Source organism: Salvelinus namaycush, chromosome 34 (assembly GCF_016432855.1).
Source record: "Salvelinus namaycush isolate Seneca chromosome 34, SaNama_1.0, whole genome shotgun sequence".
NCBI lineage: Eukaryota > Metazoa > Chordata > Actinopteri > Salmoniformes > Salmonidae > Salvelinus > Salvelinus namaycush.
The window spans coordinates 9,839,692-9,856,414 of record NC_052340.1 but is presented as its reverse complement, the minus strand read 5'-3'; the positions used below and the strand labels follow the sequence as shown (position 1 = coordinate 9,856,414).

At 44.9% G+C, this 16,723-nt stretch overlaps 1 protein-coding gene across 1 annotated transcript in view; it reads right to left on the bottom strand.

Annotated features, from left to right (window-relative positions):
• Positions 1-14,525, bottom strand: part of LOC120028901 (rap1 GTPase-activating protein 2-like) — an 81,688-nt gene extending 67,163 nt beyond the window's left edge. The window contains exons 1-2 of the mRNA XM_038974173.1: positions 14,356-14,525; positions 11,078-11,113 (exon numbers count right to left, since the gene is read on the bottom strand). Of these exons, the coding sequence (XP_038830101.1) occupies positions 11,078-11,113; positions 14,356-14,399 (80 nt within the window). The 5' untranslated portion in view covers positions 14,400-14,525. The remainder of the gene's footprint in view (positions 1-11,077; positions 11,114-14,355) is intronic.
• Between the last annotated feature and the right edge of the window lie 2,198 nt (positions 14,526-16,723).

Genomic DNA, 16,723 nt, shown 5'->3' with positions numbered 1-16,723 from the left:
GATGTTCATGTCATCAGAGACTGCAGCTCTCTACCTAGAAGATCCGGCAAATACAGACATTGTGCCTTACAACAGATACTGTAATACACATGCAGCCGAGCCACTCCTCTCTCTTCAGCTCCAGTACCAGACCAATCCGTCATTGAGTGAACGGATGGCATACACAGACAGACATAGTGACTAGGTTATCCAGTCGTTACCTCAAAAGGGGTCAATACTTTTAAACGTCAAACAGATTACGTAAGCACATTATAAAAGGCCCTGTAGCACAATCTGCTGCTACGTCCATGACCCTTCAGCAACCTGTCCCCTTGGTAACTAATGCACTCCGGAACACAGATTAGAACGTTCTGTAGTCGCCATGGAACCCCAGATCCGATCTCCATGGATATGGGGGGCAGAGGAAGATCCCTCAGGTGATGAACATGTGACGATAAGGGTTTTTAGTCTGTCCTGTTACCGTGGCAACAGTCTCCGCCTCCCCCCCAGGCTCCTTGGTTTAAGACACGTGTTGCTCCAGAGATATTATTACGTCTCAAAACGCAGTCAGTCAGAGCATCGGAGAGGATCACCAAGAGAAAGGATCTTTCACATAGAGCAATTAGAAGATCGAGGATGGTGTATCATTTTTCAGTCATCTTTGCTATGTGCTATGCACAGGCTAAACTTCACGGAAACAAACAGAACTTTTGACCAAATGGAAAACGTCTTTGTTCAATTCCGTGGTTGTGAGGACAACATTTCTTGGATAAATCTCAGATATTTGGAATTGATAAGCATTACATGTACCGTAAGTGCGATCAAGCACTTCCTGTTCCACAAACAAATCAGCACCAACCAACACTGCTGCCTGGTATAACAGGTATAGGCCTCAGAGGCAATTTATGCTTGATCCGAAAATGTGGTCGGAGACTCCGCATGGATGGTGTGACCCAATTACGGAGCCTCCGGAGGCATGCAGAGGACAAAATGAGCTCTGTACCGCGCCTCTCCACATAGCTCCGCATTGACGTGATTGGTTGATGGTAGGTGAGGGCGGGAGGTCCTGTATAAACACAAACTCACTTCTTTCACAACAGCTCTGCACCGCATCGGCAAAGCACAAAAAGTATGACTGCACCGGACTTCTGCAGAGGCTGAATCATCGGAAATGCAGCACAACCAATGAGGAAGTCGGATTGACCATGCAGCACCTTTATGCAGATGATACAGTCTTATACTCAGCTGACCCCTCCCCGGATTATGTGTTAAACGCTCTACAACAAAGCTTTCTTAGTGTCCAACAAGCTTTCTCTGCCCTTAACCTTGTTCTGAACACCTCCAAAACAAAGGTCATGTGGTTTGGTAAGAAGAATGCTCCTCTTTACTACCTCTGAGGGTTTAGAGCTTGAGGTAGTCACCTCATACAAGTACTTGGGAGTATGGCTAGACAGTACACTGTCCTTCTCTCAGCACATATCAAAGCTGCAGGCTAAAGTTAAATCTAGACTTGGTTTCCTCTATCGTAATCGCTCCTCTTTCACCCCAGCTGCCAAACTAACCCCGATTCAGATGACCATCCTACCCATGCTAGATTACAGAGACGTAATTCATAGATCGGCAGGTAAGGGTGCTCTCGAGCGGCTAGATGTTCTTTACCATTCGGCCATCAGATTTGCCACCAACGCTCCTTATAGGACACATCACTGCACTCTATACTCCGCTGTAAACTGGTCATCTCTGTATACCCGTTGCAAGAACCACAGGTTGATGCTTATTTATAAAACTGTCTTAGGCCTCACTACCCCCTATCTGAGATACCTACTGCAGCCCTCATCCTCCACATACAACACCCGTTCTGCCAGTCACATTCTGTTAAATGTCCCCAAAGTACACACATCCCTGGGTCGCTCCTCTTTTCAGTTCGCTGCAGCTAGCGACTGGAATGAGCTGCAAAAATCACTCAAACTGGACAGTTTTATCTCAATCTCTTCATTCAAAGACTCCATCATGGACACTCTTACTGACAGTTGTGGCTGCTTCACGTGATGTATTGTTGTCTCTATCTTCTTGCCATTTGTGCTGTTGTCTGTGCCCATAATGTTTGTACCATGTTTTGTGCTGCTACCATGTTGGGCTGCTACCATGTTGTGTTTCTACCATGTTGTTATCATGCTGTGTTGTCATGTGTTGCTGCCATGCTATGTTGTTATCTTAGGTCTCTCTTTATGTAGTGGTGTGGTGTCTCTCTTGTCATGATGTATGTTTTGTCCTGTATTTTTATTTTATTTTTAATTTTTAATTCCAGCCCCCGTCCCCGCAGGTGGCCTTTTGGCTTTTGGAAGGCCACCATTGTAAATAGGAATTTGTTCTTAACTGACTTGCCAAGTTAAATAAAGGTTAAATAAAATAAATTAAAAAAGAATCATGCCCAGGAGTTGAGGAGAACCAAGGACGCACCGCCCTCTAGTGGTGAGATGAGAAAGAACAGGGGGAAATGCGTTGCTTCTCCTCAATACAAGACTGGAAATACACTGACTCACTCCTCTGGTTCTCTCCAGTGGGCAAAACATATATGACACGTTGACGGCAGCGTCAGACTAATACTGTAGGTCACTAAACGAAAAGACTCAAAGGCAAATGTGATTCAGAGGGTGAGCTCGGGTTCACAGAGAATCCATGTGAAAACATGTGTTCAGTTCAATTAAAATAGCATTTGACTGGTTACGTCTTGTATAGTAACACCCTCTTGAAGGAAGCCGAGGGAAACAGCAGCTAGGGGGGAAACATCTGTAGACAGAGCAGTAGCCGAACTTGAGATATAACCGTATCTAATGTGCAAACCTTCTATTTACTTCAACGCATTACTACACTGATACTGTATTACTGCACTGATACTGTATTACTGCACTGATACTGTATTACTGCACTGATACTGTATTACTACACTGATACTGTATTACTGCACTGATACTGTATTACACTGATACTGTATTACTGCACTGATACTGTATTACTGCACTGATACTGTATTACTGCACTGATACTGTATTACTACACTGATACTGTATTACTGCACTGATACTGTATTACTGCACTGATACTGTATTACTACACTGATACTGTATTACTGCACTGATACTGTATTACTGCACTGATACTGTATTACTGCACTGATACTGTATTACTACACTGATACTGTATTACTACACTGATACTGTATTACTACACTGATACTGTATTACTACACTGATACTGTATTACTGCACTGATACTGTATTACTACACTGATACTGTATAACTACACTGATACTGTATTACTGCACTGATACTGTATTACTGCACTGATACTGTATTACTACACTGATACTGTATTACTACACTGATACTGTATTACTGCACTGATACTGTATTACTACACTGATACTGTATTACTGCACTGATACTGTATTACTGCACTGATACTGTATTACTACACTGATACTGTATTACTGCACTGATACTGATCCCAAAGCGGGACTTAATACACAACCGTCTTACATTTGACATCAGAACAGCACGCGGACCAGTTCGAAGACGGGAGTCAACGTGATTACACACCGTTGGTGTCTGCAGTGCGTGCTGTAACATTAGCTATCTGTGAGCAGAAAGGCCTTGCGTTCAGCGTGTTCTCAATCTTGCTGTGGGAAGTAGGGTGGAGGAGTGAGAGAACGTCCATCCTGAGGTTAAAGGACGGGCGCGGTACTATCACTTCCTATAAAGGGATGGGTGTGGTACCATCACTTCCTTCACGAAAAACCCATCAACTCTCAGAATCAGTTCTCAACCTATTTCTCACTCAGCCTCCGCATGACCCGTAATAACACTTCCTTAAGTAGGACGGCGAGTTACTTTCACAACATACCGTACAACACAGCCAGGAGACGTTTACAGGAAGAAGGAGAACCTCCCTTGCAAGAGAGGAGACCAAACAAGCACAGGTGGACCTACGTTCGTTTACCCAAACCCTCCTGAAAATTAAGGCTTTCCAAAAAAAACAAACAACAGAGAGTAAATGCCACGCTCCAAAAATAGCTTCCGCTGAAGCTTGTTGACAGTTAACATTTCCACCTGGGCAAAAAGTGATGAAACATACATGACTTCCTCTCAGATAGATAATAGCTCCACTGTTGCTGTGTTGTTGGCTGTTGGAGGAGCACGGTGTCGGTTCCATTGTGTGAGTCATTTTCTATAACCTGTCTCTGATTCTTGAAGATGGTTAACATTTCTACCAGCGCAAATGGGTTAATTAGCAAAAAACATCTTCTCTCAGATAATAATATGGGTAATGAAGTGAAGGTCATGTGGTGAAGTGTGAACCAGGCATCCAAAGGCCCAGAGCCAGACATGTTACCCCTGCTCCAAGAAAACTAGCTCACATGCAGAGGCACACATGTGTGCACACGTGCGTGTCTGTGTGTGTGTGTGTGTGTCTGTGTGTGTGTGTGTGTGTGTGTGTGTGTGTGTGTGTGTGTGTGTGTGTGTGTGTGTGTGTGTGTGTGTGTGTGTGTGTGTGTGTGTGTGTGTGTGTGTGTGTGTGTGTATATACAGTGCAACACATCACATCTCCCTATAGGATCCACATCTGCACAGTCAGTCACACAGAGAGCGAGAGGGGTGGGGGAGAGGGGGAAGGAGAGACGGGAGATGAAGTACAGAGGTGGGGGGAAAGGGAGGGGAAGAGGGAGTGAGAGGGTGAAAGGGAGATGGAGAGGAGAGAGATGGAGAGAGACAGGGAGATGGCGAGGGGGAAAGGGGGACAGAAGGGAGAGAGTGGGGGAGGAGAGAGCGAGAGATGGGAGAGAGATGGGACAGAGGTGGAGAAAAAGGGAGGGGAGGGAGGGAGGGTGAAAGGGAGAGATGGAGGGGGGAGAGGAGATGGAGAGAGACGGGGAGATGGAAAGGGGGACAGAGGGGGGAGGAGAGAGAGAGAGACAGGGGAGAAAGGGGACAGAGGTGGAGAAAAAGGGAGGGGAGGGGCGAGGGAGAGATGGAGGGGTGAGAGGAGATGGAGAGACGGGGAGAAGGAAAGGGGGACAGAGGGGGGAGGAGAGAGAGAGAGAGAGCGACAGGAGAGAAAGGGGACAGAGGTAGAGAAAAAGGTAGGGGAGGGGGAGGGGGAGAGATGGAGGGGTGAGAGGAGATGAAGAGAGACGGGGAGATGGAAAGGGAGGGGGGGAGGGTGGGGCAGAGACAGAGACAAAGAAGAAGAGCACAACAACACTCATCCGCCATGACAGTGTGTCTGTCCACCACCTTCCAGCTCCGACAGTATCACGCATCCCAAATGGCACCCTATTCCCTATATAATACACTACTTTTGACCAGAGGGCTCTGGTAGTGCACTATAAGTAGTGCCCTATAAAGGGAATATGGTGCCATTGAGACTCAGCCTACGTCCACACATCAGACATGGAAGTCCTTAGTTCGTCTCAATACCGTAACTATAGTGTAAACATTTCAACCCAAAATGACTTTCTGAGAAACGTGAGAACCAGACACGCGAGAAAAGAGAACAGAGAATTGTTACCACATAAAAAAAACATGAACCTATGAAAACTATCGACAAAAAACTCTTGATTAGAAAAACGCTCTTTAATGACACCTGGAGACAAGAAAAAGCCACTGGGAACTTTCACCTGTCGACAGACAGACGTGCGCTCAGAAACCAGAGAAGCACGTTTATATAAGGACTGGGGAGTGGTACGTACTACGGGCCTTTTCTCCGTGTTCCACACGAAAAAACGACTCAGGTCAAACACGCGTCCTCAGCAAAAAGAGACTAACATACAAAATAAAAGGAAAACGCAAACAAAGGAGAGAGGACTCACCACATTTACAGACAGAGAAAGGAGAGAGAGGACTCACCACATTTACAGACAGAGAAAGGAGAGAGAGGACTCACCACATTTACAGACAGAGAAAGGAGAGAGAGGACTCACCACATTTACAGACAGAGAAAGGAGAGAGAGGACTCACCACATTTACAGACAGAGAAAGGAGAGAGAGGACTCACCACATTTACAGACAGAGAAAGGAGAGAGAGGACTCACCACATTTACAGACAGAGAAAGGAGAGAGAGGACTCACCACATTTACAGACAGAGAAAGGAGAGAGAGGACTCACCACATTTACAGACAGAGAAAGGAGAGAGAGGACTCACCACATTTACAGACAGAGAAAGGAGAGAGAGGACTCACCACATTTACAGACAGAGAAAGGAGAGAGAGGACTCACCACATTTACAGACAGAGAAAGGAGAGAGAGGACTCACCACATTTACAGACAGAGAAAGGAGAGAGAGGACTCACCACATTTACAGACAGAGAAAGGAGAGAGAGGACTCACCACATTTACAGACAGAGAAAGGAGAGAGAGGACTCACCACATTTACAGACAGAGAAAGGAGAGAGAGGACTCACCACATTTACAGACAGAGAAAGGAGAGAGAGGACTCACCACATTTACAGACAGAGAAAGGAGAGAGAGGACTCACCACATTTACAGACAGAGAAAGGAGAGAGAGGACTCACCACATTTACAGACAGAGAAAGGAGAGAGGACTCACCACATTTACAGACAGAGAAAGGAGAGAGAGGACTCACCACATTTACAGACAGAGAAAGGAGAGAGAGGACTCACCACATTTACAGACAGAGAAAGGAGAGAGAGGACTCACCACATTTACAGACAGAGAAAGGAGAGAGGACTCACCACATTTACAGACAGAGAAAGGAGAGAGAGGACTCACCACATTTTGCGAGGCATCTTTGCTCGGTGCGAGTTACCCGACCTTCACTCCTCCTTTCAACCCTCTGTCCTCCCTATCCCCCCATAAACACACACACACTCTCAGTCCTGATTATGGCGTTATTAATGAGGTGGTGTGCTTTTGGTGCAAATTGAATGCAGAGGGCTCACTTTGTAGTGGCAGGGGAGCGAGGGTGAGAGAAAGGAGGGAGAGAGAGGGGGGAGGGAGTTGTTGCCAGCCTCTCATATCCCCAGGAGCATCGCCCGCTTGGTCCATCAGTAAATCCACACTGACATGCTCTGACATGCAAGTAAGCCAGCGCACACACACACACACACACACACACACACACACACACACACACACACACACACACACACACACACACACACACACACACACACACACACACACACACACACACACACACACACACACACACACAGTACTAAATAGGCTTTGACTGTCCAGAATTTGTTGAATGATTTCAGAGAAATGGGCAAGCGCACAAAAAAACTAATAATTCCACACAAAAACACACACACACACAGGGCTCTAATGAGGGCTGTGAGAGAGGGGGAGAGCTACAGCACTACAGCAGTCTGTGAACAACAGACACCTGCAACCAGCTGCTTTGAAGTTCCCCCTCTCCCTCCCACTCCCTCCACCACGGCCCCCTGTTCTCTCACCAACATGCCCGGTATACGTGACCTCGCTTGGAGGGGCCTTCGACAGACAGACACACACAGACACGCAACCCAGCAGCCCAACAACCCAGCCAGCCAGCTGACCAGCACTAGTCAGTGCCGTTACAGCAGGAGCATGGCCCACAGTCACAGTCACGACTACCTCATTCATATTCAGGCCCACTCCAAACAGCATAATACACTTGGACCGCCACAGACTAAACAGATAGGCAACAGGCCAACCTTATTTAGCATATCCTGTGTGGGGCGGCATGTTAAAATACACCTTGTGTGCGTCCCAAATGGCGCCCTATTCCCTACGTAGTGCACTACTTATAGTGCACTACCACAGCCCTCTGGTCAAAAGTAGTGCACTATGTAGGGAAATAGGGTTCCATTTGGAAGGCAGCCCTTGATTTGGAGGTCTCTAATGGATCACAGAGCAGGGTACACTCCTTTTTAACTCCACCTCCTGTTGCTACTCAACATCAAGGTGACAGAGACAGTGGAAAGGGTAGATGTATAAATGAGAGGACAAGGAGGAGAAAGAGAAGAAGAGAGAAACAAATAATTGATGAGAGTGTTTATTTGTGCGTGGCAGTGAACTCGGTCATCCCAGGGGTGGCTATGAATAGCTATGGGGTTGTGAGGCAGAATCAGGATCCATGTTCTTGTCCAACGGGAGACTAACCCAGACTAACACATCTCTAGCACATCTCTACCGCAAAATGCTCCTCTCATCGCTACGGCAACCTCTATTACAGGGGTGGGCAAACCTTTTGGCTTGAGGGCCACATCGGGATTTCAAAATTCACAGATATTTTGGCACCGATTTGTCTGTCAAAATGAATTGTGGGCCAGAAAGAGGGCAGTTATTTGAAAATATATAGGTCCATTATAATTTATATAAATATATAGGTCCATTATAAGTTATATAAATATATAGGTCCATTATAATTTATATAAATATATAGGTCCATCATCAGATATATAAATATATAGGTCCATTACAATTTATATAAATATATAGGTCCATTATAATTTATATAAATATATAGGTCCATTATAATTTATATAAATATATAGGTCCATTATAATTTATATAAATATATAGGTCCATTAAAATGTATATAAATATACTGTATACTAGTTGCAGATGTTGAAGTGGCCTCAAGTGTTTTTTTTAACCCATAATAATCATTCCCACACAAAAAAGGAATATACAGTATATTATTGACCTTTCTTTAATAAGTCACCATTGAGACCAGCGCGTCTTTTACAAGGGAGCCTTGAATATACAATTTCATAAAACACAAGATACACTCTATATAAACTCAGCAAAAAAAGAAACGTCCCTTTTTCAGGACCGTGTCTTTCAAAGATAATTCATAAAAATCCAAATAACTTCACAGATCTTCATTGTAAAGGGTTTAAAAACGGTTTCCCATGCTTGTTCAATGAACCCTAAACAATTAATGAACATGCACCTGTGGAACAGTCATTAAGACAATAACAGCTTACAGACGGTAGGCAATTAAGGTCACAGTTATGAAAACTTAGGACACTAAAAAGGCCTTTCTACTGACTCTGAAAAACACCCAAAGAAAGATGCCCAGGGTCCCTGCTCATCTGCGTGAATGTGCCTTAGGCATGCTGCAAGGAGGCACGAGGACTGCAGATGTGGCCAGGGCAATAAATTGCAATGTCTGTACTGTGAGACGCCTAAGACAGTGCTACAGGGAGACAGGACGGACAGCTGATCGTCCTCGCAGTGGCAGACCATGTGTAACAACACCTGCACAGGATCGGTACATCCGAACATCACACCTGCGGGACAGGTACAGGATGGCAACAACTGCCCGAGTTACACCAGGAACGCACAATCCCTCCATCAGTGCTCAGGCTGTCCGCAATAGGCTGAGAGAGGCTGGACTGAGGGCTTGTAGGCCTGTTGTAAGACAGGTCCTCACCAGAAATTACCGGCAACAACGTCGCCTATGGGCACAAACCCACCATCGCTGGACCAGACAGGACTGGCAAAAAGTGCTTTTCACGGACGAGTCGCAGTTTTGTCTCACCAGGGGTGATGGTCGGATTCACATTTATTGTTGAAGGATCAAGCGTTACACCGAGGCCTGTACTCTGGAGCAGGATCGATTTGGAGGTGGAGGGTCCGTCATGGTTTGGAGCTGTGTGTCACAGCATCATCGGACTGAGCTTGTTGTCATTGCAGGTAATCTCAATGCTGTGTGTTACAGGGAAGACATCCTCCTCCCTTCCTGCAGGTTCATCCTGACATGACCCTCCATCATGACAATGCCACCAGCCATACTGCTCGTTCTGTGCGTGATTTCCTGCAAGACAGGAATGTCAGTGTTCTGTGTTCTCAATCCCATTGAGCACGTCTGGGACCTGTTGGATCGGTGGGTGAGGGCTAGGGCCATTCCCCCCAGAAATGTCCGGGAACTTGCAGGTGCCTTGGTGGAAGAGTGGGGCAACATCTCACAGCAAGAACTGGCAAATCTGGTGCAGTTCACGAGGAGGAGATGCACTGCAGTACTCAATGCAGCTGGTGGCCACACCAGATACTGACTGTTACTCTTGATTTTGACCCCCGCTTTGTTAAGGTACACATTACTCAATTTCTGTTGGTCACATGTCTGTGGAACTTGTTCAGTTTATGTCTCAGTTGTTGAATCTTATGTTCATACAAATATTTACACATGTTAAGTTTGCTGAAAATAAACGCAGTTGACAGTGAGAGGACGTTTCTTTTTTTGCTGAGTTTATATATAAAAAATGTTACTCAAACCTCCTGCGGCCCGGATTGAATGGGCCACCCATGCCCTATTAGCAAAACTCTCTAAACCAGTCCTCCTCCACTCAGGTAGGCCCATACACACACAGTGGCTCAGTCTGTGTGTGCCTGGCTGCCTGCTATGCTCATCATAACGGGAGAGACGGCTAGGTAAATGGGGAAGTGAGTCAGCAAGTCCGAAATCGCTTCCTACCCCTTTCCCTCAGCACTGTTGGGTCAAGCCCGTATTCCAATATGTGGAGCCAACCGTGGAGGAGGTTGGAACTACTAAGAGCGGAGCTTCACACAGTCCTGAACTCTAACGCTGGGAAAGCACGGCTGTCACTAACCACGCATGGAGTGTGCCAGCATTTCTCCGCCAACCCACGCATTTTTAGGCAAGCATGTGCTATTGCTGCCCAAGCTCTCTCTCTCTTCTTACATTTACATCATTTAACAGACACTCTTATCCAGAAGAGTTCATAAATGTTCATACTTTTTTCATACTGTTGCCCCGTGGGAATCGAACCCACAACCCTGGCGTTGCAAGCGCCATGCTCTACCAACTAAGCCACACGGGACCTTCTTCTCAGCTCTTCTCGCTCTCCTCCTCCTTTTAACGCTCTCTGTGAATGCAGATGTTCTGCGACAGCCCCTGCATCACAGTTTATGAACTCCCACAAGGCAGTCAGCGAAAGGGGGGAAACAGTTGCAAAAAGGGAAGGTAGAATAGATACAGTACATGACTGTGGATAAATACATAGTGTATAGATCAGTGGAGGTTAAATCGGCTCCTCTAATCTCAGTGTCAATGGAACACTTACCGGCCTTTCAGCGCTGCGACGGTAGACTTGTCAATCCTAGAGAGAGAGAAAGAGAGAGAAAAAGAGAAAGAAAGAAAGAAAGAAAAAAGAAGGAGAGAAAGAGAGAGGGTGGGGTTAGGGGAGAGGGGGGAGAGAGAGGGAGGTTACTGGTCATGAAACAAAATATGATGTTGTCCATGTTATCACTTAATTATGTGTCGCTAACAGGCGCAACATGGATGGTACCTTCCAATGTAATAGATTAAATAATTAGTGCTGTAAAAAAAAAAGCATTTTAGATGCATGGAGTTCAAACACGAACACATTTACAGTAAACAAGAATGAACTCTGAGCGGATTCCAATAACAGACATACATAAACCATCCACAACATTTACATCTATATTAGAAAGCTTTTAAAACAGCCATTCACCCCCTACTGCTCACACAGTGACTGTGGCTCTAGTTGTTGGACCTTTTTAAGAGCAGTTGTTATCCTACTTCGTTCACTTCAGTCCCAGACTCCCGTGATTAAAATAGAAATCCACAAAGAAAAAATAAATTTCAACATTTTCTATAAGGAAACACCGAAAAGAAAAAAAAACGATTGAAGGATTTTAATGATGGTTAATGATTTAAAACCACTGCCTGTTACTTTGATCATTCTAAAGGTTGAAAATCACTTTGGTTTTACTTTGTAAAAACAAATAAGATAAATTATATATATTTGGTAGTGATATTGGTGGGCGTTGTGTTTTGTCTGTGTGTGGTGAAGCCTGCATAATGCCATCATAGACATGAGTGGACACCTCTCACAACCATGAATGACCTTCATGACAACTGACCTGAAAATGTCAAGACTCCTAGTACAGTACACCTATGCTCCCTAACTACAAGCCCTATGTCACTTAGCCTAGTAGTATCTATGCATCTCAAATGGTACCCTTGTCCCTACATAGTGCACTACTTTTTACCAGGGCCCTATGGGCCTTGTTCAAAAGTAGTGCACTCTGTAGGTAATCGGATGCCAGTTGATGTCTATTCCAACTTCCTTGTCATCTCAGACATAAACAAATATCAGTTGAATGTTGTCCAGTGCTTTGAATATCATCATCACAATCTTTCTGGATGCTTCTATGAATGGCCTCTCTGTGATCATCATCATCACTGGTCAACAACAACCATAAATCCCCCCCCCCCCCCCCCATGTAAGAGGCATCACAGTGTGGTCATTCTATAGCCTAGTCAGCCTCCCCACCCTCCTCTGCTGTCTCCACCCTGCCAGCCTTACACTGGCTGTGTACCATGAGGCTGAGGGACAATGATGTAGGCTTTATTGGGCTGTATCTCTGGAGGCTTGTATAGTGAGGGGAAGTGGCCCTGCCCTGACCACAAAGCTGATACATACACCAACTCAAGAACATTGACTGATAAGAAGCCTGCACACACCCTGTGACTACATCTCTCCATGTGGTGTGTGTGTGTGTGTGTGTGTGTGTGTGTGTGTGTGTGTGTGTGTGTGTGTGTGTGTGTGTGTGTGTGTGTGTGTGTGTGTGTGTGTGTGTGTGTGTGTGTGTGTGTGTGTGTGTGTGTGTGTGTGTGTGTGTGTGTGTGCGTCTGTGTGTGTGTGTGTGTGTGTGTGTGTGCGTGCAGGCGTGTGCCTTACTATAAATACACAGAGATGCAGTGGAGAGTGGAGGTACTCCTCCATCAAAAACAACATTGTGTCTCAGCACCACAGATGGCATGGATGAATAATGCCATGATATATGCCTCTCCTCCACTAACTCTCCTTATGCTACCTCTTCTTCTCCTCATCCCTCATTACTTTCCCTCTCTCCTTCACCATCTGATGGGCCTGACACCTCCCTCCCTCAGTCTCTAATGTCCAGCCTGATCTTCAGAAATGCCACCACAACAGCAAACTGGCATAGCTGGCATAGACCTGACAGGCCACAGATAACCGTGTTCCCAGCTCTAGAGCAACAGTAGAAAGCTGTAACTTAGCAAAAATCCAAACAGCCATTACTTGATAGTGGATGCAGTAATTCATTTCAGCACCATTCAACCTCTGCTGGGTTTACTGCAGTCAACACTGTGCCTGCTTGGCAGCAGCCAGCCTGTTTCAGCGTGAGGACGTGGTTTGAGTGTATTAAATGATTGACTACATGGTGGGTTAACAGCATCAATACCGTAAAACATTGAGGTGAGCTGTGCGAGGGTAGTTCAAAAGCTGTCTTTCTACGCTGTCTCATGGTCTCTCTACAGCGGTGTTTCCCAACCCTGGTCCTCCGGTTCACCCAACAGTACACATGTCCATTGTAGCCCTGGATAAACACCTAATTTAACTCATTGAGGGCTTGATGATTAGTTGAATCAGGTGTGCTTATCCAGAGGTACAATAAAAATGTGTCCTGTTGGGTGTACCAGTGTTGGGAAGAAACACTGCTTTTACAGCATCAGTAACACACAAAATGCATGCGTGCGTGTGCGTGCGTTTGTGTTCGTGTGTACCTGAAGCTAAGCTCCATTCACCACACGTTGTCAGCCTTTCTCTCTTCTGAGGCGATTGCCTTTTCAGTTCTCACAGAGAAATATCCAGACAAAAAACTAACTCTCACACATGAAAAGCTCATACGGGCCTTGCAAACTGAGATCATACATGCATTCATGAGCTGACACAAGTAGTGTAACAAATTCACTTAAAAGTGGCAATCTGGTATTTACTTTTTAATTAATATTACTTAGAAATTCCTCATGAGCTTAGTTCAACTGTCTTCCCCAAAATATGAGTTTGTTTGACACAAACAATATAATTATAAACCAAAACTGTTTAGCTTAGAAACATTTGATCATTTGGATCTCATGGATGGTCCCATTCCTCAGCTGTTTACCAAAAAAGTGACAGGGTGTCTGCTTTGTGTCATTAGACATAAAGCTATCACATTTTCTGCATTCCAGACGTAAATATCGAGATTAAAAAAACGACACTGGAGAAACACAAACAGAGTTCTACAGATGAGAGGACAATAACACAAAGCAACTCATTGACAACCGTCTGTGATCATTCCCCCTGGTAGAGACCGCACCGAGACAGAACAGCAGCCTGTCAAAGTGCTGCAGAAGTGTTGCACACACACACACACACACAAAGTGGAACAGACAAAGCCCTCCACCCATCCTTCCTTTCAAAACACATTCAGCTCTAGTCTGAACAGCGGCAGCCTGCTCAATTCACACACCCACGTTCACATACACACACCGCCAGCCACCAGCCGTACGAGAGTTAAGGTAACGTACCAGCCAAATCCTCCAAAGGATACACTCCTCTTCCTTCTCAGCATTCTGACAGGGGCACTGGGATTGTCACTCTCACTGTCTTTTGTCTCGCTCCTCTCTCTTTCACTCTCTCGGTCTTTGAAGAAGTCTAGGCAGTCCTGCTCTGTTCCCTCCTCCCTCACCTGTCCTGCCGCTGCACACAGTTTGGCACTTCAGCTTCTCAGCACACAACTCAACTCCACTCCACACAGAGGGGAGGAGAGAGCCTGGGGCTGGGAGGGGCCAGGCGAAGGGTAAGACTTTCTCATCTGTTGTGTGTGTCTCTCTATCTCCTCTTTCTCTTTCACCCTCACAATTAGCCACACTGGACTCCACCCTCACACTTACTTACACAGATTCCAACACACACACACCACATATGCCTACGTACCCACACACATCCATACTGACTTCACACTCTGTGTATTCATTTGTTGTGTAACTATCAGTCTTTTATATTTGATTTTTAGCACTGCATTGTTGGAAAAAGACGCGTCAGGTTCACTATTAGTCTACACCTGTTGTCTACGAAGCTGTGAGAAAGAACTGAACTGAAATCTCTCTCACACCCACATCTCACACATTCCCTCCTCTCGGAGCCACCCAACCTGCCCACAAGAAGGAAGGAAGTGTTGCCACAGCCGGTGTCACTTCCTCTGTTCTGGACTTACCAGAGCTGTCTTCATCAGGGAACTACTATATTTATTTATATCAATGTGGTCCTTGCCAATACAGTCACATACAATGATACACACCGCGAATATGTACCGTACATTCAAATGTACTGTTTATTCATTGCTTCAGACATATCTGAATAATGGATGTACTGTCGATTTTGCATTTTAAAAGGAAGCCTGGTCTGGTCTGATTCACGGTCTGGTCTGATGAAGCCAAGACAGAACTATTTTGGCCTGAACACCAAGCGTCACATCTGGAGGAAACCTGGTACCATCCCTACGGTGAAGCATGGTGGTGGCAGCATCATGCTGGGCAGATGTTTTTCAGCGGCAGGGACTGAGAGACTAGTCAGGATCGAGGTAAAGATGAACGGAGCAAAGTACAGAGAGATCCTTGATGAAAACCTGCTCTAGAGCGCTAAGGACCTCAGACTGGGGTGAAGGTTCAACTTCCAACAGGACAACAACCCTAAGCACACAGCCAAGACAATGCAGGAGTGGCTTCGGGACAAGTCTCTGAATGTTCTTGAGTGGCCCAGTCAGAGCCCGGACTTAAACCCGATCGAACATCTCTGGAGAGGCCTGAAAATAGCTGTGAGCGACGCTTCCCATCCAGCCTGACAGAGCTTGAGAGGATCTTCAGAGAAGAATGGGAGAAAATCCCCAAGTACAGGTGTGCCATGCTTGTAGCGTCATACCCAAGAAGACTCGAGGCTGTAATTACTGCCAAAGGTGCTTCAACAAAGTACTGAGTAAAGCGTCTGAATACTTATGTAAAAGTTCATTATAAATTAGCAAACATTTATAAAATCCTGTTTTTGCTTTTTCATTATGGGGTATTGTGTGTAGATTGATGAGGGAAAAAACTATTTAATACATTTTAGAATAAGGCTGTAACGTAACAAAATGTGGAAAAAGTCAAGTGGTCTGAATAGTTTCCGAAGGCTCTGTATATATATATATATATATATATATATATATATATATATATATATATATATATATATATATATATATATATATATATATATGTAACCATCTACATACAGTACATACTGTAGGAGGTGCAAGGTTGCCGCTCTGAATGAACCAGGACCAGTGAGACAGCCAGGACGCGTAAAAAATGGCACCCTACTCGCTATATATTGCACTACTGTATATAGGGAATAGGTTGCCATTTGGAACACAGCTCCAATGTGACTGTGAACAAAAGGAGGGTCCTTCCTGCTCCAGCTCTGCCACATTCTTAGGACTAAAATAAACAACTATGATTATTACTTGTTTTCTTTGTATTGAAATAAAGGGTTTTTCCAATATTCAACACAAGAAACACTGCAGCCAGTAGCCTTATCCACACTGTCTAGTATCTGGTATCACTGTAAACCCTAATTTTATTTTTAACTCAGTCAATGAAATGTCTTTATTACTTTAAATATTTATGTGGTACTGACTCAAAACTAAATTAGAAGTTTTTAAAAATGTTATGATGCAAATTAACTTTTTTAATTGGTACAACTTTGTCACAGCAAGTTCAAACAACTTGATTGTAAAGTTTAAACCGTTTAAACACAAAACTTGTTTTATTGTCTATTGAACATTAACCTATTAAGTATTTCTAACTCAAAACCTGTCAGGACAACTAGGTACTCGCATTATTTTGGTAATATCACATA